At 46.5% G+C, this 26590-nt stretch overlaps 2 protein-coding genes and 1 long non-coding RNA gene across 5 annotated transcripts in view; 1 reads left to right on the forward strand and 2 right to left on the reverse strand.

The window, feature by feature from the left end:
* b3gat2 (beta-1,3-glucuronyltransferase 2 (glucuronosyltransferase S)) overlaps window positions 1–1749 on the reverse strand; it is a 32696-nt gene extending 30947 nt beyond the window's left edge. The window contains exon 1 of the mRNA XM_069886162.1: window positions 1132–1749. Within this exon, the coding sequence (XP_069742263.1) occupies window positions 1132–1617 (486 nt within the window). The 5' untranslated portion in view covers window positions 1618–1749. The remainder of the gene's footprint in view (window positions 1–1131) is intronic.
* LOC138736512 (uncharacterized) lies at window positions 1366–21801 on the forward strand. 3 transcript variants are annotated; one of them, XR_011340327.1, is made up of 6 exons: window positions 1366–1455; window positions 11094–11168; window positions 12063–12143; window positions 12877–12944; window positions 18980–19180; window positions 21600–21801. It is a non-coding gene; the product is annotated as an uncharacterized lncRNA (long non-coding RNA). The 3 variants fall into 3 exon arrangements; XR_011340326.1 differs by lacking the exon at window positions 18980–19180; XR_011340325.1 differs by lacking the exons at window positions 12877–12944; window positions 18980–19180.
* Window positions 10798–26590, reverse strand: part of rims1a (regulating synaptic membrane exocytosis 1a) — a 172606-nt gene continuing 156813 nt past the window's right edge. Inside the window, exons 13-14 of the mRNA XM_069886157.1 lie at window positions 26056–26195; window positions 10798–12408 (exon numbers count right to left, since the gene is read on the reverse strand). Coding sequence (XP_069742258.1) covers window positions 12190–12408; window positions 26056–26195 — 359 coding nt within the window. The 3' untranslated portion in view covers window positions 10798–12189. The remainder of the gene's footprint in view (window positions 12409–26055; window positions 26196–26590) is intronic.

The raw sequence follows: 26590 nt of genomic DNA on the forward strand, positions 1-26590 counted from the left end.
ATCCTGTGCCAGGATGCGTACGTAGGTGGGGTTTGTGTACACAGCAACCTGTCAGTGGGAGCATTTGAGAGGCTGAGAGATTTAGCGATTGGTGTCTTCACATAGACATGGGAGCACATTTTGGAGTAGTATGGAAAGGAATGTACATGGAAGCAGCCCAGTATACATATTGTCTCTTGGATGTACATGGTCTCCAGTACATACTCCATCTCCTGCATGTACAGAGCATGCCAGCATGCACACTCTCACACACATATACAGGGTCTCTTGTACCAATGCACCCCTCCGATACACAGTTGCCAGGACTATCCATTGAAGCAAGATGCACACCATTGATCTGATGTATACTGCCGCACAGAAAACACAACAACACTCAGGTATACCCCACCCCAACTTTTCAAAATGATTCTCCGAAGTAAATTGATCCTGGTATACACATCACCTCTCACACTTCCACTCTCTCTCGTTTATACTTCATCTCTTGAATATAAACTGCCCACATGTCAAAGTATTGTCTCTGGGATAAACGCCAATCACCTGCATACAAACTCCTTTGACTTAAGTGTCCTCAGGGTTGAGTTCTAACAGGAACTTGTTTGGAAGCATTTCTCCATTGACAAAAACATGAAAGTAAAGAGGAAACCATTGTCAAGAGCATTGAGACCAGAAACTGGATAAGATGCAGAAAGGGACAAAGCGCAAATGAGAGGGAGGTGATTGCCAGGAATGAATACTGACAAAGACAGGCAGAACTAAAAGATCATTTACATGTAGTTGGACAATATCGACCTCGGGAGAGGGAATAGGTAGAAAAATCTACACACAGTTGCAGAGAGAAAGGGTCAAGGTCAGAGTCAGCTCAAATGGTTAGTAAGGAGGGGGTAACTTTGGGGGTCCAGAGACTGGAAGGGGCATCGAGAGAGAGGGGTAATAGGCAACAGGGGGAGAGCGAAGGCAGACGAGAAAGAGCAAGTTGTACGGATGGGAGTTTCAAGGCCAGATACAGAGCAAGTACCCAGAGCGGAGGCAACAAAAAGGCCAGATTGGGGAGAACGACAGCGGAAGCGGTGGTGAAAGGGAGAGAGTGAGGGATCAACGGCGAGGAAGAGGCGACGGACGGCGAGCGCCTACCTCCTGGAAGAGTTCCAGACTGTAGGTGTTGTCATCGTCGGCGAAGAAGACGACGCCGGGGTTGTGTCGGGAGCGGTTCTTGTTGCGCACCCAGCGCAGCCCCTCGTTCCTCTGCTCGGTGGCCCGGGCCATGCCGGCGCGTTTGTAGCGGCGCGGGGTGGGGACGTGCAGCTGGGTGTAGGACGGGATGCCCGAGTTGGCGAGCAGGTCGGCGACCAGGCGGCTGCGGGACGCGGCGTCCTCCACCAGCACCCAGTGGAAGTGCTGCAGCTGGCGGAAGGTGTTGGCCAGGCGCGTCAACTCGGCCTTCTGCTCCGGCCGCCGGTAGGTCGGGGTGATGGCGTAGATGGTGGGCAACGACAGGTTGGAGGCTGCGGGCACCCCGGCTTCCCGGGGCCGTCTCCCCGAGTCAATGTCCGCCACCAGGACCAGCAGCAACGCCCAGGGCAGAGCGAAGCACAGGCGACCGAGCGCAGCCGACTTCATGGTGTGGCCGGGGTCGGAGGAGAGCCCGGCGGCGTCCACTCCTCATCCCAGCTCCCCGGCCGCCGACGCGCTGCTACAAGCAGCTGGGTCTCCCGTGGACCACCGAGCGGGCGGGGGCAAATGTCAGACGTGGGGAGAGGGGTGGGAGGAGAAAGAAGGGGGAGAGGGGTGAGGGGTGGGGAGAGGGATGGGGGCGAGGGGTAGGGGGAAAGAGAGGTGGGGGGAGAGGTGGGATGGAGAGGGGGGAGAGGTGGGATGGGGGCGAGGGGTAGGGGGAAAGGTGGGGGGAGAGGGGAGAGGTGGGATGGAGAGGGGGGGAGGAGAAAGAAGGGGGAGAGGGGTGAGGGGTGGGGAGAGGGATGGGGGCGAGGGGTAGGGGGAAAGAAAGGTGGGGGGAGAGGTGGGATGGAGAGAGGGGAGAGGTGGGATGGAGAGGGGGGAGAGGTGGGATGGAGAGGGGGGAGAGGTGGGGGGAATGAGAAAGAAAGGGTAGAGAGGTGGGGGGAGAGGGGTGGGGGAGGAGAAAGAAAGGGGAGAGAGGTGGGGGGAGAGGGGTGGGGGAGGAGAAAGAAAGGGGAGAGAGAGGTGGAGGGAAGGAGAGAAAGGGGAGAGAGAGGTGGGGGGAAGGAGAAAGAAGTAGGGAGAGGGGAGGTGAAGGGGGAGAGGGGTGAGAGGGCGGAGGTAGAGGGGAGGTAGAGGGGGTAGGGGGAAGAGAGGAGGGAGGGGGAAGTGTCAAGAGTGAAGGGGAGGAAAAAGGAATGGGAATAGGAACTGGTGGAGGAGGAAGAGAGAGGAAAGAACTGGGAGTTGGAAGTTTGAGTGAGCAAAGAGGGATGATGAGAGACAGGGGAGAGAGGGTTTTTTAAAAGTATTGATGTTGAAGGGGGACTGAGTCTAAGTCCTTTGCTCCTTGAAAATGGCCACACATAAGACAGCTGGTTAAAAAGGCACAGGAAACTTGGGCAGGAAGTTGAATATAAAAGTTAGGAAGCCATGTTGCAGCTGTGTAAAACTTTGGTTATGCTATGTGATGTTTCTTTTATTGTAATAAAGAAAGTTGGGTTCTTTTAATAACAACTATACTTTATTAGCTATAGTACTTACAATCTCATGGAGGCATCCATTTTGAATCTACTCCTGGCTGCAAACAGCTTGTATTTGACTCCCTCTAGTGGTCTGGATAGCACTCGATCATTACATCCCCTTTCCTTGAGATGTTTAATCAAACAACTTGACACACTAATACAATTCCAATAATCTAAAATGGTCAAGACTGGGCCTAAATCAGATAAACCTTTTTTTTGGATAGGTGGTTATTTTAAAAAAAATCATCCCAGTAGCAACAGCAAATCAATTGTAACATTGTTTAAACAACAAACAACAAGAGAAAGCTTTTTAAGCATTAAAATAATGTTTAATTCTCTCCAATCAGTGATATGTCCCCACTGAGGCCCCGCTCCTGCCAGGAGCCAGAGGACCCCACTCCCATTGGGAGGCCAGTCTCCTTGATGACGCTGGGACAAGGGATTCTTCCAACTACCTGCAGCTGGGAGATAGCGGAATGAAGTTTGAGAGGGAGAGTTGAAGGGAAAACTCAATAGGGGAAGGTAAAGAAGAAATGGAAAGAGAGAGGGGAGGGAGTTATCTAAAACGAGAACAATCATTGCTCTAATTTCATGTTGAGTGAATTTCTTTTAACTCGTGAGGTCAGTTTGGCTCCAAAAAAAAATTTGGATAAATGAGGATTTCTGATTTGTTTAGGATATCTTAATTTATCTAACTTTTTTTGGATAAATGAGGATTTTGGAGAATCCGATGTCGGATAATCAGAGTTGTACTGTACAGTATTCATTTCACTTTAAAGTTCAACACATGTAAACTCAGACATTACCAGCACAAACTTTTTAAGTGTGCAGTTCTTTTCCTTCAGAGATGCAGTCTGTCAGGTGTTTTGGTAACTAAAAAAAATGCAAGGATCCTCAACACAGGAGCTTGTGTTGGCTCTGCTGGTCCACTACCATCCAGCACTAGTGGTGTTACCTCTGTTGCTGTGCGGGCTGGATCCTCTGTATTTGTCTGTTCCTGCAGTGTCTCTTGCATTTTTCAATTCCAAGGTGCCACTCATGCACCCTTCTCAGCATCTCTTCTCACAGTGATTGAAGAATGATAATTCTGCAGTCTGAGTAGAAGCCCATTGACAACACTCAGCTCAGCTCTGATGTTGTAGTATGGCTGACATTCACCTCTAGGCCATCCTTCATTCAGATTCTTGATGACCTTCTGTAGAACTGTGTCCTTTTTCAGCTGTGATCTGCTTGGATTTCATATCAGATACGGGAAGAGATTCAGTGATCAGGTTCACATTTGTTTCTGTGGAACTCTCATTGTGTTCTTCACTCTATGTCATTGCCATGGCAAACGCATCAGCTAACACAATAAGTTTCCCCAATGTGTACACCAATTCAAAGTCATAACATTGCAGCTTCGTCAGTCGTTGGATTCATGGTGACATTTCACTGAGATTTTTCTTGACTATCACTATAATGGCCTGTGGTTTGTCTCTGCCATGAATTTCTCAAATTCATAGACCAGACCTAGACACTCTTTCTTAATCTGTGCATATCGACATTCAGATGTTGTCATCGTCCTTGATGTTACTGGCCTCAAATCTCCCACAGCCTGAAGTAGTACAGCACCCATTCCATCTTTTGAAATGTCCATAGATATTTTCTTCCTTCTGGATGCATCAAAAAATGTCAAAAGCACTGATTCTGTAGTTTGAATGATCTTCAGTTATCCCCATTCTTCCTCGTGATTGTCTGTCCACTTGAATTCACATTTGTTCTAGAACAACTTCCTTAGCGACATTGTTTTGGAAGACTGGTTTGGTTTGAATTTATCAATGAAATTGATCATTCCCAGTACTCTCTATATGCCTTTTTTTGTTAGTGGGTCTGGGCATCTCTAAAATTGCTTTTACCATGCTCTTGCCAGGTTTCTCACCTGGATCTGACAGATTATTCCAGAAAGGTGATTTTTCACACGAAACTGACATTTTTAGAACCAAAGAATGTTACAGCACAGGAAAACAGGACATTCAACCCTTCTGGTCTATGCTGACCAATAAAACTACCTAGTCCCACTGACCTACTCTCATTCCCTAACCCTCCAGACCTCTCCTATCCATGTATTTATCCAATTTATTTTTAAAACTCAAGATTCACTACATCAGACACTCCACACTCTCACCACTCTCTGAGTGAAAAAATTTCCCCTTATGTTCCCTCTACCTTTCAGCCTAAAGCTGTGACCTCTCATAATTATCTCCCCCAATCTAAGTGGAAACATCCTACTCACATCTATTTTGTCTATACCCTCATAACTTTATAAACCTTTATCATCTCCCCTCATTCTTCTTCGTTCCAAGGAGCATTCTTTCAATATTATTGACATCTTTCCTGCTGCTGGGCAACCAGAACAGAACATCCCAACTTCTATACTCAATACCTTGATTTATAAAGTCTAAGATGCCAAAAGCTTTCTTTAAAACATTGTCCACATGCAACACCACCTTCAAGAAACAATGTATATGCATTCCAGATCTCTACTCCTCTGCACCCCTCAATGGCCTACCATTTACTGTACGTCCTACCCTGATTTGCTCTTCCAAAGTGCCATACCTCACACTTATCTGCATTAAATTCCATCACCCATTTACTGGCCCAGTTTCGCAGCTGTTCCAGATCCTGCTGCAAGCTTTGAAAATATTCCTAACGGTCCATGACACCTCCTATCTTTGTGGCATCAGCAAACGTGCTGATCCAATTCACCACGTTATCATTTAGGTCATTTATATAGATAACAAACAATAATGGTCCCAAAGCAGATCCCTGAAGCACACCACTTGACACAGACCTCCACACTGAGAAGCAACCATCAACCACCACTCTGTTTTCTTCCACCAAGCAAACTTTGTATCCAGTTTGCAACCACTCTATGTTAACCTAGTTTCCTAATCTTCTGAACTAACCTCTCTTGTGGAATCTTGTCAAAAGCCTTACTGAAGTCCATATAGACAACATCCACAGTCTTTCCCTCATCAACCTTCCTCAAAAAACTCTACAAGATTTGTTAAACATGACCTACATGCACAAATCCATGCTGACTGTCCTTAATTATCTGATGATGGTCCAAATATCTATATATCCTATCTTTCAGAAACTTTAATCCATACTTCTGAATGTGTTGTAGCACTTTGTTGAGCCTCTTGTGTTGCTCCTGTGTGGATCCCCATAGGATCATGTCATCCATGTACACACGTTCCCCATGTATGCCTTCTATGATGTGCTCCATTCTCCTGTGGAACACTTCCAGAGCTGAGGAAATTCCAAAAGACATCCTCAGACAGGAGTATTGGCAAATAGTGTAGTAAATGTACAGTATTTTGTGATATCTTCTGGCAATTTTATTTGCCATAAGCCCTGGGATGCATCCAATTTAGTGAAAAACTTTTCACAGGCCATCTCGCTTGTAATTTCATCCCTGGTTGAAATTTGATAATGTTTCCTCTTTAAAATGGCATTCAAGTCTTTTAGGTCCATGCACTCATGAAGGTCACTGTTCTTTTTGACACACACCATTAAATTCACCCATTCAATGGGCTCCTCCACCTTATGACCCCTAGTGCTGTCATTTGGTTGAGTTCCTGCTTGAGCATTTCTTTTAGTGGTGCTGGAACCCAACCTTGGGGCATGTACTACTGACGTCCTCTTTTAACTGCATCTTATAGGTGAATAGTAGAACTCTAAACCCCTTGAAGATGTCTGGAAATTGATCCAGTATTTCCTCTATGCGGTCCATGTATTGTCGCTGTTATTGTGGTACACACTCTTGAATAAACTTAAGTTTTCACATGCTTTGTCACCCAGTAGTGATTCATGTCCATCTGAGACTACTGTGAAGCTGAGGTGGTGCTCTTTATCTTTAACTTTCACCTTGAGTTTACATGTTCCTTTTGCATCGATGCTTTGTCCATTGTAGACTTTGAGCTGTGTTGAATTTGCAGGGATGTATGGCTTTATCTTCATTGCCCTGATGCCGTGCTCACGGATCAAATTGACCTTTGGCCCTGTGTCCAGCTTGAAAGGAATATTTGTTCCATTTTTATGTAATGACTCAGTCCACTTATACTGCTCAACTCTGTTCATGCTTGGCTGTTCAGTGTCTGTTGGCTTATAGTCTTTCTGCACTACCACACCAATTAAGAGTGCATCTCTAAAAGCAGTTTCTTCTAAACAGTGTGCACACTTTCACTCTTGTTTTGTTCCCTTTGGAAAAATATTGTTTTGTGTAATGATTCTGCTCTTTGCACTTTTCCATATGCTGGGCATCATTTTGGTGCATGTTGAGGGCCACATCATTTACAATTGAATGTCTCTCCATGTTTTGTTTCCTATATCTCACTTTTTGTTTATGCATGCGTTGAGATACTGTGGCTATGCCTTCATTTTCACTGGTTTTTGCACTCTCACTGAACTTTTTTTGCATGCTGCAGGCCTAATTCACTGGCATGGCATATCTTTACAGCTCCAGCTAAGGTAAGCTTTGTCTTTCTCAGCAACCTCTCCCTCACTTTCGTATCCATAATGCAAACACAATTTGATCATTGAAAATGCATATTTCAAGTTTGAAAAAAAGCATCAAAGCTCTCTCCCTGCAGCTGTGTGCGTGAGCAAAACATGTACCTCTCAAATGTTTCATTTTTCTTTCATGAACAGTGTTCATCAAACATCTTGTTGAACTTGCCTTGGTCTACTGCCTCGGCAAAAACAAAGGTGTTGAAAACCTCTAGTGCTTGATGTCCCGCCACGGTAAGTTGCAGAGCAATCTTCGTGCAACAGGTTTTCTATCAAGTCCAATGGCTTGCAGGTACCACATGAATCTTTGTTTGAACAACCTCCACTTATGATCAACATTTCCAGTTCAATTTTAAGCATCAGGAGCCTTTAAATTCTCCATGTTTTCTGCTGCTATCGACTGATTCTCCCTCTGTGGACTCCTGGTATCATGTGATGTTTCCTTTATTGTAATAAAGAAACAGGTTCTATTATAACAACTATACTTTATTAGCTATAGTACTCACTCATGACCTCGAGGAGGCATTCATTTTGAATCTGCTCCTAACTGCAACAGCTCATCTCCAACTCTCTAAATTTTAAAATTAAACATATAGCCAATTTGGCCCTAAGTATCTGTGGCATCCAATTTACCCCCATTAACCTACACCCCAGAATGTTTTTGAAAGGTGGGAGGAAACCAGAGCCCCCAGAGAAAACCCATGGTGAGAAAGTACAACTCCTTACAGACAGCACGTGATTTAAACCCAGGTCCAGTCCCGATCACTGGCACTGTAAAAGCAGTACACTAACCACTATGCCAACTGCGCCATCCTAGTGGTCAGGATTATTACTAACACTCTATCATTACAGGCTGCACATGAATATTGTGTGCAATTCTGGTCACCTCATTACAGGAAGAGTGTGGAAGCTTTGGAAAAGGTACGGAAGAGATTTACCAGGATGTTATCTTGTTTAGCAGGTATGAGTCATTCTGAGAGATGGGTCATACTTGGATTGCTTTGTCTAGACGTCAGAGGCTGAGGATAAACCTGATAAAATCAGGACAGGCATTGATGGGTGAACTGTCAGAATCTTTTCCCCAGGATAAAAGAGAACATGCATTGAAAGTGAGAGGAGGAAGTTTAAAAGAAATGGGTTAGGGAATAATGATTGGTGCCTGGAATGGGCTGCCAGGAATAAGAGGTGGAAACAGAGATGAGTAGTACTTAAGTAGCTTCTAGATAGATACATGAATATGAAACAGTTGGAGGGATATCTGTCAAGTGCAAGCACCAGATTTTTAGTTCAATTTAGACACCATGTTCAGCTGAGACATATGGGTCAAAGGGCCTGTTCCTGTGCTGAACTGTTCTTAGGGGATGAGAAAGGGTGCATTGAAGCAGGAAGATAAGATGGACGGTGAGGGACAGAGAGAGGGGGAGGGGAACATAAGGGGAGTAGAGGTGTGTTGTGAGTGAATGTGGAAGAGGTAAGGAAGGAGAGAATGGAAATGAAGGAAATAGTTGAGGGGAGAGGGAGGGTGTGAAGAGATGGAAGAAGATGGGAACAGAGTGGAAAGGGATTGAGGGGATGTGAGGAGTAAAGGGTGGAGAAGGGCTGGTTATGAGAAAAAGGAGTGGGGAAGGACAAGGAGCATAGAGATGTGAGGGGTGAGGGAGATATAAGGGGATGTGTGGAGAGAGGGAATAAAAAAAAGGAATTGAAGAGGGAGTAGGAAAGGTGAGGGAATGAGAGAGAGCAAAAAGAGGTGGGGAGGGGAAGAGAGGAAAATGGTGAGGGGGAGGTGATCGAGTGAAGAATGTGAGAGTGGTAGTGGAAAAAGGGAGGGAGAGCTGGGAGTGAGTGAGGATGAAAAGACAGGAAGAGGGAGATAGCGGTAGGGTGGAGAGAAGGAAGGATGAGGAAGAAGAAGGAAAGTGGAAGGGAAAGGGGGCAGGAGAGAGATGCCGAGAGAGGGAAAGATCAGGACACATGGAAGGAGCAAGATGAGAGATCAGTGAGTGAGGAGGGGAGGTAAAGATTTGAGAGGAATAGAGGGATCAGAGAGATGGTGGAAACTGGAAAGGGAACAAAAGAAAGGAAGGGGAAAGAAGTATCGAGGAAAGAGGAGGGAGGGAGAGACAGATGGGTAGGGGAGAGAGGAGTGGATGTGGGGGAGATGGATTGTCAATGATGGAAGCGAAGAGGAGGGGATGAGGGAGGGGGGGAGAAGGGATGGGAGGAGGGAGAGAGAAAGGGTGGTGGGGGAGTTTGAGGAGAGAGGGAGGGAGGAGCTGAAGGAGAGAAGGTGCTGATGGGGAGGGAAGAGGGAGGAGAGTAACACGGGAGGGTGGGATAGCATGATGGGTAAGGGAGGGAGCCAGTGATGGGAAGAGGCAAGGATTGATGGAGTGGGTGATGGGGATAGAAGAGGAATGAGGGGTTGATGGGAGGATGAAGGGGGTGTTGGGGAGGAGAGTTGGTGGGTGGGAAAAATGGAGAGGGAAGGAAGAAATGGGAGGGCAGTGAAACAGAAGGAAGAAATAAGGGAAAGGGAAGAGGGAAGGTGTGGAGAGGGGAGAGTGGAAAGGAGAGTGTTGTGTAGAGGGAGGAGGGAGAACAAGAAGGATGTAGATGGAGGGACAATTAATGCTGGAGGAGTCAGGTGGAAATCAGAGCAGTGTATGAAATATTAGAGGAGAGTGAATGGGTAGATAGGGACAGGGCAAAAGGGAGAGGAAAAGTGGAAGAGAAAGGAGATAGCTAAACAGGGGGAGAGGAGGAGATGAGGAAGGGTAAAGGAGGGGGCTGGCAGATGAAGCAAGCGAAGAGGGTAGGGACAGGAGGAGAAAGAGTAGGAAGGATGGAGAATGGAGGGAGAAGATGGATGATTTCCTTTTTGACATCCACACCATTGTTCCCATTCAGTCCCTGCATATAAAGTTTGGTTTATGAATAAAGGGAAACTTCTAAAATGGACATGAAAAGTAACTTTTTATTAAACATTGTTTACATAACATATGTCTGAGGTTCATTTAAAAGCACAGGGGAGTGTTTAGACAACTGTTGCTGTTCGAAAGATACCACCCAATCAGCTAAAAGCAGTGTTTTAATTCATCCTGCTCAGCAGGTCGAGCAGCAAACCAGTCTTATTCTATATTGTGGGACTCAGACAAAGTGCTGACCAATTTAAACGAGACACTTCAATCCGTGCAGGCAAAATACCTTCAATTCAAAACTGTATACACAAGGCTGCCAAAGCCCCACAGTAAGAGTCCACAACAAGGCCAATAAGGTGCTTTTCTGTGCTGCATCAGCATGTATTTGCCAGATAGGGTACAAAAAAATCTTTCAATAGACATCCACCAGCAAACCTGAGGCTTATTAAAATCAGCAATAAGATCTAAGACAGAAAGAAATGGCTTTGTTTTTTTTAGTAATTTCCATATATTAATTAACAAGCAAACTGTACAAGTACATGCAACTTACAAGCTGGCCTATGTGGCACTAACACACATCATAACTCCCATGTTCTATCCCCACCACCCTCCCCCCCCCCCCCTTATAAAACGTGCATGCAGCAGTTGAACAGGTCCAGAGTCATGCTGCTCCACATCAGTGATCAGAAACTCAAGACGACCATGGTGCAGAAGGAAGGAGAATCACTGCACCTCATGGACATAAAAAAACTTACACAGAGGGCATCAAGTACTGTGGGACTCAAACAAAATTAAATTTTTTAGGCAATCCAAAGTTTCAAAAAAGTAATCAATTTTACTGTTAAAAATTGTTCTTGCTGTAATTCTAAAATAAAGTTAACTAAATCATATATAAAATTATCATTTTGTTTTCCACCAGAATTTGCAGCAACCATCATGCTCTGTCTGGGCTAGCTCGGATTGCCATGGGACAAACAATCAGGAAAAGTCTCAGGTACAGCTCAAACAGTTTATGCTCTCTCCATTATTGGCCAACACTTTAGGCAGTCAAATGTACAATTTTATACAGTGGTTATCTCAATGGTAGTTATTGGAAGAGAACTGCATTACAAGAATCATTTTAGTGCCACGCTCTTCGCAGAATACCAAAACTAAGTCGCTTTTCGCAGACCCCAGCACCAACAGCAGTTTCAAAACATTATTTTCATGCAAAACATCAGAAAACAAAAATTATTAATTCATGATGCAATCATGTGCCTGTTTTACAACGAGAGAAGCAATGGCAATTATATGGCAAATGACAAACAACACATTAAAGTCTTCAGACTCGAAATATGAGTGTTGTGCTAAATCAATTCTGAATCTGAATTCCTCTCTTCGCTTAACTTGCAATAAATGTGATGCTTTTGACCAGGAACCAATGATATCCACACACTGACATTATCTGCATGAAGTCTGCAACTGTTGAATACCATTTGCTTGCTCACGTAAACATGTCACTGGCCTTGAGTCATGGGCAAGGGGCTCTGCCAGCAGCGAAGGGAGAAGGGAGGGAAAAAAAAACTCCCGAAATTTAGTGCGACTTCAGTACAGAAGACAGCAGTAGAAGTATGTGCAAGAAAACAAAATGTAAGAGCAGGAAGGTAACACTGTGATTTTTATAGAAATATTAATGAACAATTCCAATTTTTTCTATCTGAGTTTGATACTTTCCAGTTTGTAGCTAAAGCTTATTTATTTTTAGGTCAGGGTACTAGTCTCATTCAGTAAATCTCACCGACCGCCATTTTCCATTCAGATTTAATGCAGTGTGTGTGTGTGTGTGTGTGCCAGTTCATGCCAGCATACATAAAGAAATACATTCACATATGTATGTCCTTTTTTTTAGCATTTATGAAGCCTTACTGTTGGTTGAAATAGTGCCATTGGAAAAACAAGAGTGATTGTCTGGCTCCAGCAACGATTTGTGGTCGGTGTCTGATTTTTCTTCTGTTTGCTGATTTATTTTAAAATCATTATGACCTTATGCAGGGAGATCCAGTTGAACTCTCTAGAGATGATTGGGAAGCTCTTCGAGTAAGTGGTGTTAAGGTGGAGTCCACTAATGATGATGTTGGAAACAGTTTGTACCAGCCAATCACCATGCTAGAAAGGTCAAGCTCTTCCAAAAGGATCTGTGCCACGCCCATAAAACATTTGTGGTCCATTCGGCCATAATCTCCCCAGACTATCACCTGTAAAGCAACAGCATGAGAAAATTATAATGCACGGGTAATTCCATTTGAATGGCACTGATAGTACAGTAAAATCCCCATTATCTGGAATTCAAGCAACTGGAAAAAAAAATGTGGAAAATAAGGTTAAAAAAATATGCAAGTTTGAAAGTGGCACCCCCTAGCAGTCAGTTTGCCAACCATGCAACACACAATCTCAAGCAACTGGCAAATTTACTTATTCCTCGTCTACCTATCTCCATAGGTGCCAGATACTGGGTGTTTATTGTATTGGGTAACAAACTTTTCAATAATCATACAGCCTTGGGCACAGTCTGAAGTTCACCAGGTTTGGGGTTGACTAGGAAGGTAATGAAATTATGAGGTGCATTTCAACCACAACAATTATGAGGTTTTAAAATACAATTAGTCCGACTTCCGACAGACATAATTTCATTTAGGATTCTGTGCTTGCCTCCAAATCTTCAGCAGATTCAAGGATCATCCAATTGAATTTGGTAACACTGCAGCATACAGTTCAAGTTCTTCAGGGGAAGGTAAAAGATCACAGTACCACCATTAAAAATAACTACTATTTTTCTGATTAGTCCATTTTGAACATTACCGAGTACAAATTAGAAAATGCACAGTAAATGCATTTCAGAACAAACTCTGGTTAAAGAGTGTTAAATGGTGAAAATAACATTTCTAAAACAACACTGAAGAACTAGAAGATTGTGGTGAACTGGGATTCAGACGACTGGTCCCACCTCCCAGCTCCTCCCCCTGGGAATTGTAATATAACCCTTGTTTCCCGCCTAAACCCAGAACCCCTCTGAAGTCTGTTCGTGAACCCTACCTGTGTTGTAAGCTAGTAAGAGCGTTTGTTCTCCCTCCAGTCGAATGTGAGCTTTTATCTATGCTCCAATTTTATTAGTTTACAAACAAGGATGGAGGTGTTGCTCAAGCCCAGTTTGCTGTTAATAGACCCCCGGTCCCCCAACATGGCTGAGGATTTTGCATATTGGCTGGACTGCTTCCAGGCCTACCTGAACGCGACCTGGGACATCTTCCATACAAACCAGCTCATATCAAGGGTAGGGACGAAGAGGAATGCAGTCATCCGAGACTGCCCGATGTATGAGACCGCCGTCGAGGTTCTGAAGATCCGTTACATGAAGGCCCCAAACAAGGTCTTAGCGAGACACCGGCTACCCCTATGTCGCCAACAACCTGGAGAGTCGATTGACGACTACCTGCTAGATCTATGGACGCTGTCTAAGAAGTACAGGTATGAGGCCATTTCGGGCCACGTCTGGTAAGATAAACAGATCCAGGACACTAGTCGTAGGGGTCCGCTCGAGGTATGCGAGCCAGTGACTGCTCACTCGAGTTGGGAAGGAAGTACCTCGTTAACCATGTCGAGGTGGTCAAATCACTGGAACAGGCCAGTCTAATGGCCGCCCAGGAATGCTTTTTTTTGTGGCAAGGGACAGCACCTCTGTGCCTGTTGCCCGGCCAAAGACTCGGCATGCTCCAGTTGCGGGAAGAAGGGATATTGGGCGTGGGTCTGCTGCACTAAGGGAGTTCCGGGGAAGTCCACGCTCCTGAATCTGATTCCAGTGCCAAGCCGTCTGCCCTGGACTCACCCGAAATCACCTGTGCTCAACCTGCCGCCTACAGAAATGGTGTGAAAAGGCTCGGCAGCCATCTTGCAGCTGCCTGATTTTTAATTCGGTGCCATCATCAGAGGAGGAGGAGAAAGGAGGGAGGCCATCTTGCCGTGCCACGAGGTTGGCGTTATCTTACCTGCACAGGTTGACTCAGGACAGCGGGGGCCACTTTAGGGAAGAACATGGCGTCTCCGGCAACCTGGCATCACTGGTCCTCAACTAGAATAGTCCTCACCAGCTCAGCAACTCGATGGTGATGGGGAAGGCAACTGGACATTTGACCAAGTGCCTGATTGACACAGACTCCACGGAAAGTTTCATAGACTCACAGATTGTGCAAAAATACAACTTAAAAATGTACCTGTGGTGATACACCATTAGCCTACTTCAGGGGGTGACCACTGTACCTGCAGGAAGAGCACTGGAGGACAGACAACACCTGGCCGAATGTCAAACAGTCTACCTGAATGGACCAAGCCCACCCGGTCAGCTGCCAATTATCTGCCCGGGATATAAGTCACATCTGGCCCCTCTGGAGCAGGGCACAGCTAGCCATAGCAGAGACTTTAAGCTGAATAAAGCCTATTGTTCAGTCTTTGAATTTTGTGTCTACTTACTGTCACTACAGTGCATCACAATTTATTCAGCTTAAATTTAACCTGCTCCTAAGTGCCAGGACCCTCAAAATTTACCCTAATCACCTGGAGGCGAAAGCACGCTTCAAAATCTGGAGGAGGCACACGGTCGAGGCAATTATCCAGGTAGACCCCGACGTCCTAGACTCCGACAGGAGGAAACATACTGGTCTGCTCGAAGTTGGGTCCCCGAGCCTTCCAAGCACTCAAGGACTGCTCAGAATACTCGGAAGCGATGGACACCTTGGAGGCTATGTACAAGCCCCCAACGTATGCAGTCAACGCCAGGTACCTCCTGAGTATTCATGCCCAACAGTCAGGAGTGATAGCCGAATCTTACCTGGCAGCCCCGTATGAGCTGGCCCGACCGTGTCTGGCAGAACCTGGGGTAAGCGAAAAGGAGATCGAGAGGTTGGTCAGGGACGCCTGTGTTCAAGGCCTGCACTCGAGAACTGCCCGACAGAAGCTGCAGAGGACAATATCTACTCCCTGGCCCGAACTGTGGATGTAGTTTGATCCCTGGAGGCAGCAGTCTTTCACACCGAAGCCTTCGATTCACGACTCCCTCAGGCCTCCACGTGGAAAACCCAGACTGCAGCTGTGACCCGAAACCAGCTAGTAGACGAGAGCATCGCTGCCGCAGGCACCCCGCATCCGTGTAAGTACTGTCGGTCTCGGTGTGGGTCAGATCAACGATCACGCCAAAACTGCCCGGCCAGAAAAATCAGTACTGCTCAAAGTGTGGCAAGAAAGGCCATCTCACTAAAGTACACCTTTCTAAGCTTGCTAGCAGCTCGTCGGCCCTTTACGACCATCCCCCTCCTATCTGGGCCCTGCCATATGTGAGTGCCGGGAGGCGCCATTGCCCCTGCAGCTACATCCGTCCTCCCCGGCCTCGGCAGCCCCATTTCCGGCCCCACCGGGAATAACCGCTGCGTGCTCACGAGTGCTGCACTGCCCACGGTCACACCAGCCCCGGACTACAATGACGTCACATCCACTTTCCAGAATGACGTCACCACCTTCGATGGATGACGTCACTTTTTGCACGAATGGCGCGACCGACAGGCAAGGGCAGCCATGCCACTGCCATGCACCCCAATTCAGTGCCACCCTCTTGTGACAGGAAGGCCGCCTGGGCCTATCAATGACTCTACTTGCACTGATGATGATGACGTGGTCAACACAGGCGCTGACCAGATCGCCCTACCCATGCACCCCACCCCTGCAGACGCTGCGGATCACCACTCACCATACCCCATGCCTACAGAGGACGCCACCGGCTGTCACTCACCTCAACCGTCGGGGAGCAGTGACTCGGACCCCAAAATGATCCTAGCGGCCACCACTCTGACGAGAGACATTCCACACAGTCTTGGGCACTCCATGATGGACGTCGCTGTCAATGGGCAGATAACAAAATGCCTACTCGATAGCGGCAGCACCAAGAGCTTCATCCACCCAAACGTGGCCCAAACTTTGAGACTTAAAATCTAACCCACCACCTTCGCTATTGCCTTCGCCACCCATGACCGCTCTAAAAATACCCTTGGGCACTGCTCTGCTGATCTGACTGTGGGGAGAGGGACACATACAATGGGTTCAGGCTCCTGGTCATGCCCAAGCTCTGTGCCCCAGTCTGGGCTTAGACTTCCAGTGACACCTGCAGAGCATCAGGCTCTCCTTCGGTGGGCCCCTACACCTGCTCACACTCCACAGTGCGCCATCCAACCATCCCCGGCCAACCTGCGTCCTCTCTTCACTGCACATCACTCCTCCCGCCCTCTTCTCCTACCTCACGCCAGACTGCAAACCGATAGCTGCCAGAAGCAGGTGCTATTGCACAGCTGACAGGGAATTCATTAAGGCGGAGGTAAAGCGACTTCTGGTGGAGGGTGTCATAGAACCCAGCAAAGTGGTCAAAGGGGGCAGCAAACCAAGAATGGTCATAGACTAGAATCAGACCATTAATCAGGACACCCAGCTGGATGCCTACACCTTACCCAGGATTGCCGACATGGTCAATGAGAAAGCCCACTACAGAGTCTTCTCCACAATCATCCTGAAGTCGGCCTATCATCAGCTCCCAATCCACACGTGGGACAAGCCCAACACCGCCTTTGAGGTGGACGGGCACCTCTACCAATTCCACCGAGTCCATATGGGGTCACTAACGGGGTCTCCGTCTTCCAGCAGGAGATGGATCGCATTGTAGACCAGCATAAAATAATGTCACGATCTGCGGCCACGACCAGCAGGACCACAATGCCAACCTGGAGAGATTTCTCCGGACGGCCGAGGAGCTGAACCTCACTTTCAAGAGAAGTGTCTGTTCAGCACAACCCACCTCGCCATCCTGGGGTACATCCATCGTGGTACATGGTGTCAGCAGCCCGGATCCAGATCTGATGCGCCCTTTAATGGAGCTGCCTCTTCGTCCCAAGCTCAAGGCCCTCCGCAGGTGCCTTGGCCTTTTAACCTATTACTCACAGTGGGTTTCTCACTTCTCAGACAAGGTCTGCCCACTGACCCAGGCCACAACCTTTTCCCTCCCACCCGAGGCGCAGGCAGCCTTCACTCGCATCAGACAGGACATCACGGATGCCATGATGCATGCTGTGGTCTAAGACTCCCCCTTCCAGGTGGAGACCGATGCCTCCGATGTGGCCCTCGCCGCTATTTTCAACCAAGAGGGGTGCCCAGTCACCTTCTTCTCAAGAACCCGCCACGGTTCCGAGCTAGGGCACTCCGCCATTGAAAAGGAAGCCCAGGCGATCGTGGAAGTGGTCTGCCACTGGCGCCACTACCTGGCAGGCAGGAGATTCACTCTCCTCACGGACCAGCGTGCAGTGGCATTCATGTTCAGCACCACCCACAAAGGCAAGATCAAAAACGACAAGATCTTGCGCTGGAGAGTCGAGCTAGAAATGTTCAGCTATGACATTCAGTATCGACCGGGGATATTCAACGACTCCCCCAACATCCTATCCCAGACCTGTGTGTCGGCTCAGGGTGACCAGCTGCAGGCACTCCACGTATCCCTCTACCACCCGGGCATTACACACCTCTGCCATTTCATCAAGTCCTGGAACTTCCCATGCACCGTCCAGGAAGTCCGGACCATGACTGAGGCATGCCAGGTCTGTGTGGAATGCAAGCCCCGCTTCTTCCACCCACACCAGGCCCACGTCGTGAAGGCCACCTGGCCCTTCAAACGCCTCAGTATTGACTTCAAGGGCCCCCTGCCTTCCATGAACCGGAATGTCTACTTCCTCGCAGTGATAGATGAATACTCCCGGTTACCCTTTGCCATCCCGTGTCCAGACACCTCCACAGCCACCGTCATCAGGGCACTGACACAGATCTTCACTCTGTTCGGCTACCCCGCATTCATCCAGAGCGATCGGGGGTCCAGTTTCATGAGTGAGGAGCTGCAATCAGTACCTGACAGCAAAAGGCATCCAACTAGTCACACGACTAGTTACAACTCAAGAGGTAATGGGCAGGTAGAGCGTGAGAATGGGGTAATCTGAAAGGCAGTCCTCCTGGCCCTTAAGTCCAAGGGCTGGTCCATAGAGTACTGGCAGGATGCCCTCCCCGAGGTGCTCCACGCCATCAGGTCGCTCCTGTGCATGGCTACCAATGAGACCCTTCACGAACACCTGTTTTTGTTCCCTAGGAAATCGGCGACTGGAATCTCCCTCCCAGCATGCCTCATGTCCCCGGGATTGGTGCTCCTGTGTAAACACACACGGGCCCACAAGGCCAACCCCCCTGGTCAAACAGGTGTTCCTCCTACACACAAACCATAACTACGTCTACGTCAGGTACCCAAGCTGCAGGGAGGACACCATCTCGACCAGGGACCTGGCACCAACAGGGGCACCCACTGCTACACAACAGCCCCCACTACTGGCGCAACACATCTCCCCTGCTCTGGACATCCATGGGACACCCAGGACCATGTCGGCCTGGCATGTTTTCCCCACCTTGGGCACCCTTTACACACTCAAATCGCGAGGGACGACCCCTCTCCCCCACCCCTCCAACACCTCATATACATTCCGACTCTGGCTGCCCTGACCACCCCATCACGCTGTGCCACGCCAGCCGCTCCAGCACCCACCCCAGCCCCCCCCAACTAGCCCCTGCGCACCCTCGCCAACCTTTGACCAGGAGCCAACCCTGTGACGGTCACAGAGACTCCGTCGGCCGCCGGGCCATCTGAACTTGTAAATATGTAGAGTCCTGTGGAAGATTGCCATGTAATCTCTCACCCCCCAGGGACAATTTTAAAGAAGAGGGTGAATGTGGTGATACACCACTAACCTACTGCAGGGGGCGACCACTGTACCTGGAGGAAGAGCACTGGAGAACTGACAACACCTGGCCGGCTGTCAATCAGTCGACCTGAATGGACCAAACCCCACCCGGTTGGCTGCCAATCATCCGCCCAGGATATAAGCCACATCTGGCCCCCTTGAGGTCAGTTACTCGAGAACAGGGTACAGCTAACCACAGCAGAGATTTTAAGCTGAATAAAGCCTGTTGTTCAGTCTTCAAATCTTGTGTCTGCTTACTGTCACTACAGTGCATCACAGTTCCCATCTAATTACCAAATCTTCCTAGCATCCCAGTCCCATTCGGCACGTGGACAGAAACATTGTATAATTCATCTGTCATTTGAAGGGAGGGAATTTTGTAAATTTCGCATGTACATTTTAGATGAATTGTGTGCTCCAGTATTGTTGGGTCTAGACTTCCTGTGTCACCTTAAAAAAATGACCTTGGAGTTTTCTAGTCCCTTTCCCCGGTAATGGTTCGGAACAGAGGGCCCTCAAGAACAGGATCCACTTGTAGCCTCTCCACGCTGAACATCGACCCCCCCCCCCACCTCTGTTCACAAACCTGTCTGCCGACTGTAAGACCATCGCACCAAGAGGAGGAGGTACAGTACAGCAGACAGGGAGTTTATAAAGACGGAGACCCAGCGCCTGCTGGAGGAGGGGATCATCGAACCCAGCACCAGCCTGTGGAGAGCACACGTGGTGGTGGTAAAGGGGGAAAACAAGTCCAGGTTAGTGATTGACTATAACCAAACAATTAACAGATCCTGGACGCATACCCCCTCCCTCGCATTTTGGATATGGTGAACAATATCACTCAGTATCGTGTCTATTCAACCATCGACCTGAAAGCTGCCTTTCACCAGCTGCCAATCTGTTCCAAGGACTGCCTGTACACAGCATTTGAGGCTAACAGTCGACTCTATCAGTTCCAGAGGGACCCTTTCAGTATTACCAATGGGATGTCTATTTACCAGCAGCAGATGGACAAGATGGTGGATGAGCACGGAATGAAGGCTCCCTTCCCCTACCTCGACAATGTCACCATCTGTAGCCACACGTTGAAGTCCATGATGCCAATCTCCAGAGCTTTCTCCACGTGGCGAGAGCCCTGAATCTCACTTACAATTCTGACAAGTGTGTATTCAGGACTACATGACTGGCTATCCTTGGCTATGTGGTGGAGAATGGCGTCATTGGCCCTGACCCTGATAGGATGTGCCTCCTGTTAAAGCTTTGAGGGGATTCCTGGGGCTTTTCTCATATTACGCCCAGTGGGTCGCTCAATACACCGACATAGTTCGTCCCCTCTTAAAGGCCACCATTTTCCCCCATTCTGCCGAAGCCCAGATGGGTTTTAATTATCTCCAAAGTAACATTGCGGAAGCAGCTATGCACACGGTAGACAAGAATGTACCTTTCCAAATGGAAAGTGATGCTTTGGACGTAGCCCTGGCCGCTACTCTCAATCAGGCGGGCAGACCGGTTGCCTTATTCTCACTGACGTTTCAAGGCCATGAGCTCCGAAAACCGTCTGTGGAAAAGGAGACGCAGGCCATTGTAGAAGCTATAAGGCACTGGAGGCACCTCCTGGCAGGTAGAAGATTTATGCTCCTCATGGACCAGTGCTCTGTCACACTCATGTTCAGCAACGCCAAGAGGGGCAAAGTCAAGAATGACAAAATTGCTAGGTGGAAGATTGAACTCTCCGCCTACAATTTTGATATCGCCTACCAGCCAGGGGCCATTAGCAGCCCTCCAGATGCTTTGTCCAAGTCAACTGCGGACCATACACAATGAGCTCTGCCATCCAGGGGTTACCTGCATGACTCATTTTGTCAAGTCCCGTAACTTTCCCTACTCAATAGAAGACGTCAGGGAAATGACCAGATCATGCCAGGTCTATGCTGAATGCAAGCCGCACTTTTATCTCCCTGTGAAAGCTCACCTGATTAAATCATCCAAGCCCTTCAAACGACTCAGTGTCAATTTTAAGAAACGTCTCCCCTCCACGAATGGGAACACCTACTTTCTCTCAGTCGTCGATAAGTACTCCCGCTTCCCGTTCGCCATCCCGCGCCAAGACACATCCACCTCATCCGTTATAAAGGCCCTAGACTCTATTTTCACCCTGTTGAGTATCCCAGATATAATCATAGCGACCAGGACTCAGCCTTCATGAGTGATGAGCTGCATCAGTACCTGCTGGTGAGGGGAATCTCATCCAGCAGGACTACCAGTTACAACCCCTGGAAGAACGGTTGAAAAAGAGAACGCCATTGCCTCAGGTGCCCCACAAGCTACCAAGCTTTTTCTCCCTATCCCCGCTCAGGGCCTCAGTGGACCCGGTTCATGAGGAGAGTGAACCCCCCCTCTTATCATCGAGCTGGAGCCCCAGCCCACTACCCTTCCATCACAGGTGAGCCAGGAGACCCACTGCTAAGGTGCTCCACCAAGATCTCCAGATCCCTGGACTGCCTGAATCTGTAAATAGTATTGTAAATATTTATCTTCTATGTCCATTACCAGCTTCTGATCCTTGTTCTCTTCATCCACAGACCCTTAATTCTGAAGAAAGGGATGAATGTTGTGAACTGGGATTCACTAGAAATGTGCTGAACTGATGACTGGCCCCGCCTCCCAGGTCCTCCCCTTGGGGCTTGTATATAACCTTGGTTTCCTGCCTAAACCCAGAACCCCTCTGAAGTCTGTTCATGAACCATACCTGTGTTGTAAGCTAATAAAAGCTTTTGTTCTCTCTCCAGTCGAGTGTGAGCTTTTATCTACGCTACAAGGATATTCTGGAACATTTTATCACTAAGAAGGAAGAGGCATTGCATGTCTTCGTGTGCATAAAGGGGAATAGATCCCTGGATCTGATGTGAATTTAAATCTCTGTTGGCTATATATAGAGTGCCACATAACAACTGGAAAGTAAATGTAGTAGGGATAAGTGAGGTAAATGTGGGATAGTGCATCTAACATGAGTGGCAGAGAAGTTTTTAGATAAAGTTCTGAGCGACAGTGATAATCCACACTTGGAAAGGCAGAATTGATCAAGAATAGTTGGCATGGCTTTATTGATGGGAGATCATCTCTGATTAATTGGATTGAGTTTTTTGAGGAAGTAACTATATATATATATATATATATATTATTGATGCAGGTAATACAGTTGATGTAGTCTACATGAGCTTCAGTGAGGATTTTGACAGGTCCAATATGAAAGGCTTCCCTAAAAAGTTGGAACTCATTGGATTCAAGGCAACTTGTCAAATCAGATAAAAATTTGGCTTGGCAATAGGAGACAGAGTGTGATGGTGAATGGTTGCTTTTTAATTGGAAACCTGTGATTAATGGTGTATCTCAGTGACTGGTGCTCAGATCCTTGCTGCTTGTGATGTAGATTAATGATCTGGATATGAATGTGGCGATAAGATTAGTACATTTGCAGATGACATGAAAATTGGCAATGTGGTTGACAGTGAAGAGTATGGTCTGAGGTTGTAGAATGATACTGATCAACTGGTTCACTCGGCAGAGTAATGCCAGATAGACTTTAATCCTGACAAGAGGAAGAGAATATAAGAGCAAGAATTTGATGTTGAGGCTTTATAAGGCACTGGTGAGATCTCCCAGAGTATTTTGAGAAGTTTTGGACTCCTCTTTTAAGAAAGAATGTGCTGACACTGAAGAGAGTTCAGAGGAGATGAATCAGATTTGATGGACTGAATAGCCTATTTCTGCTCTGATGTGCAAGATGCATTTGAAGAAGTTGAATTACAGAAGGATATTCCATGAAAGGTTGGGCCTGAATGAGTATTGAGGAACAGAGGGATCTTGAAGTATGTCCATTGATCCCTAAATGTGGAAACACAGGGTGGTGAAGAGGTACATGGGATGCTGTTTTCATTCGCTGGGAAATGGAATGGAAGAAGATGGTGATCATGGTACTTTATAAAATTTTGGTTAAATCATAGCTGGAATGGTGTCGTCACTGCACTACAGGAAAGGTGTGAATGATTACCATGAAAGTTGATGAAGAAAAAGCTGTGGATGTTTCCTACATCGACTTTAGTAAGGCCTTTGACAAGGTCCCACATGGGAGGTTAGTCAGAAAGATTCAAACGCTAAGTATTCATGGGGAGGTTAGTCAACTGGATTTGACATTGGTTACATGGGAGAAGCCAGAGAGAGGTAGTGGATAATTGCTGCTCAGACTGGAGGCCTGTGACTATTAGTGTGCCTCAGAGATTGGTGCTGGGACCATTGTTGTTTTCATCTATATCAATGAGGTGGGTGATAATGTGGTAAATTGGATCAACAAGTTTACAGATGACACAAAAGTTGGAGCTGGTGTGGACAGCAAAGAAGGCTTTCAAAGTTTGCTGAGGGATCTGGACCAGAAAAATGGGCTGGAAATTGCAAAAGGAATTTAATGCAGTCAAGTGCATTTTGGAAGGACATACCAAGAAAGAACATACACAGCAAATGGTAAGTCATGGAGGAGTGCGGTGGAACAGAAGGACCTGGGATCACAGATACATAATTCACTGAAAATTGAGTCAGAGGTAGATAGGGTGGTTAGGAGAGCTTTTGTCATATTGACCTTCATAAAGCAAAGTATTGTATGGGAGTTGGGATGTTAAAGTTGTATAAGACATTGGTGAGGCCAAATTTGGAGTGTGCAGTTTTGGTCACCTAAAAACAGGAAAGATATCAGTAAGATTGAAAGAGTGCAGAGAAGATTTATTAGGATGTTGCCTGGACTTCAGGAACTGAGTTACAGGGAAAGGTTAAACAGTTTAGGCAGTTATTCCCTGGAGCATAGAAGAATGAGAGGAGATTTGATAGAGGTGTTTAAAATTATGAGGGATCTAGAGAGAGCAAATGTAGGTAGGCATTTTCCACTGAGGGTAGATGAGATAAAACCAGAGAACATGGGTTAAGGGTGAAAGGGGAAAAGTTTAGAGGGAACATTACAGGGAACCTCATCACACAGAGAGTGGTGGGAGTGTGGAACGAGCTGCCTGCTAAGTGGTGAATGCAGGCTCAATTTTAATTTTTATTAGGAATTTGGACAGGTACATGGATTGGAGGGGTATAGAGGGCTTTGGTCGAGGTGCAGGTCAGTGGGACTAGGAAGAAAAATAGTTTGGAACAGACTAGAAGGCCCAAACAGCCTGTTTATATGGTGTAATGTTGTATGGTTCTGTGATTAGAGAAGGTGCAGAAGGGATTTACTAGGATGTACCTGGAGTGGAGTTTTTAAGTATGAGGTGACTGGATAGGCTAGGTTTGTTTTTCTTGAACTTGAGGAGGTTGGGGGAATTGAATGATAGAGCTTCACAAAATTATGAGGGCTGTAGCAGGTGAGAAACTCCCTATAATGGAGACATCTAAAATTAGAGGGCACAGGTTTCAGGTGAGGAGCAGGCCCTTTGGCCCACTCTGTTGTTCCCCTATACATAGCCTGCATCTCTGATTCTGTCTGTTTATGTGTCTCTCGACTGAAATGTTGCTATCTGCTTCCACTGCCTCCCTTAGCAGCACATTCCAGACACCTAACACTTCCTGTGTAAAAATCCTTGCCCCAGACATCTCTTGGTAGGTCTTGTTTCAATGCTGTAAAAGTCTGACCTATGACTGACATTTGACCCTCTCAGAAAACTCCTTCTCTGATGTCCCCCATAAAGTCTGTGGTACAAGGAATGGACTTTTCAACCAGATCAGATTGTCCTCAGCTGTGAGGGATTACTGGAATAATGTTGACCAAACTTTATGCAAAATGGAGTAGTTCAGACATCATCTATAGAAAAAGCAATAGAGTTTGAATTTTAGGTGGTTCAGCTCCATTATTTCATTTCTGTTCATGAACCAATGTTTTCCCAATTTGGTGAAGTGAAGCATGGTAGTATGAAAAGCTTTCTGAAAATCCAGATTCTGTAAACCCCCTGATATCCAGCACCTATAGGGATTTGTAGATGCCAGATAATTGTATTTTCCAGTTGGTTGAGGCTTACTCTTAAAATGTCAAACTAATACACCTGCATTAAGAATAAACAGTTTAAAAGACAAAAAAACTATACTGTACTTACTCTGAACAAATTTCACTTGCATGAATATATAAACCATACACATTTTACTTTATTTTCAGTTAAATTCTTTGAAAACATTTAACTGTCACTGTATCTGCAGATTCCTCCCCCTTCAAGGAGCCACCCGAAAGACAAACAATAACATTATAGCAATTAACCCCACCCTCCCCCAAATTTACAGATAAAGCCTCTGACTGGGGCGACTCTTACTAAGCAGGGATAAGGAGACATTTTAAGAGAGTCACCCCAAAGGCAAGCAGCATTAACCAGCTCTTCATCCCTGGGTGACATCATTTTATTCAAACACAATTTTATTCAAACAGCTGTTTTGAGCAAAGTGCGACCAAGGCACTCTGATGGCTGAATATTTGTTCCCATCTTCACCAAAGGTTTATGTGTTACTTCAGAGAACATTTACTGTTATAATTTTAAGCTTACGCATTTTTACCCATTATTTTATTTTTTTTATTTAGATTTTTTTTGCGGATGTTTGAGGCTGCTGGTTGCTTGAATTCAGACACCAGGATTTTACTGTTTTTTCATTTAATAACTTTAGACTCTCCTCCTCATGTCAACTATACCACCAGTGTTTGTGACATTATAAACCTAATGATCTTATCCCTTCGTTTATATCTAGATCTGTCTTGTCTCTAAAAATCAGAAAAGGTCCCAGCACCAATCCCTGTCACCAAAAGAAATGATGTTTTCCATCTTGCTGGTGGCACGGGAACAGTGGAGTCATTTAGTTGTGATGTTCTCCATCTTGCTGGTGGCACGGGAACAGTGGAGTCATTTAGTTGTCACCTCCAGGATGGAAAATTTGCTGGCCAAGATTTATAGAGAATAGGCATGTGTGCCATTCTGAGAGCCTGCTGAAATATTTCATGAGGTTCACTAAGACATTGAATAGACCCACCTGTAAAACTTTACCCTGCGGGCTTTCTTCAAATGGCAATGACTGCTGATAGAGTGGATCAAGGGTTTTCCGTGCAATTTTTGTTTTCTTTTTGGCAATGCAAACACCATTCTCCAGCAGATATACTTTGACATAAGGAGCTGCAAAAGGATGAAATTAAAAATTAGATAAATCTATGACTTTAAGATCAAATTCCCGAGAGTTGACTTCGTCATGTCATTTACAAATAACTTATCTTCGGAACTAGGGAGGGAAGATACAGGGCAGATTGTTGAAATGCTTCAAAAGGCAGCTTGGTTGTTTGTTAGGTAAGCTAAAACTACCCATAAACCAATCAACGGAATTAATATATAAGCATGCATTTGAGCCAACAAGTCTCTGCAATCCCCAGGCCTTTCCCCAAAGGTCTATGATTATTTTTCTATCAAGTCTTGATCCTTACTATGATGAAAGTCCAATAGAATATTCTGAATGTTAAACCTTCTCTGTGATCAATGTGTTTTCTTGGTTCTTTAACCTGGTACCTTCAATTTGG

Source organism: Narcine bancroftii, chromosome 6, assembly GCF_036971445.1.
Source record: "Narcine bancroftii isolate sNarBan1 chromosome 6, sNarBan1.hap1, whole genome shotgun sequence".
In the NCBI taxonomy this organism is placed as follows: Eukaryota; Metazoa; Chordata; class Chondrichthyes; order Torpediniformes; family Narcinidae; genus Narcine; species Narcine bancroftii.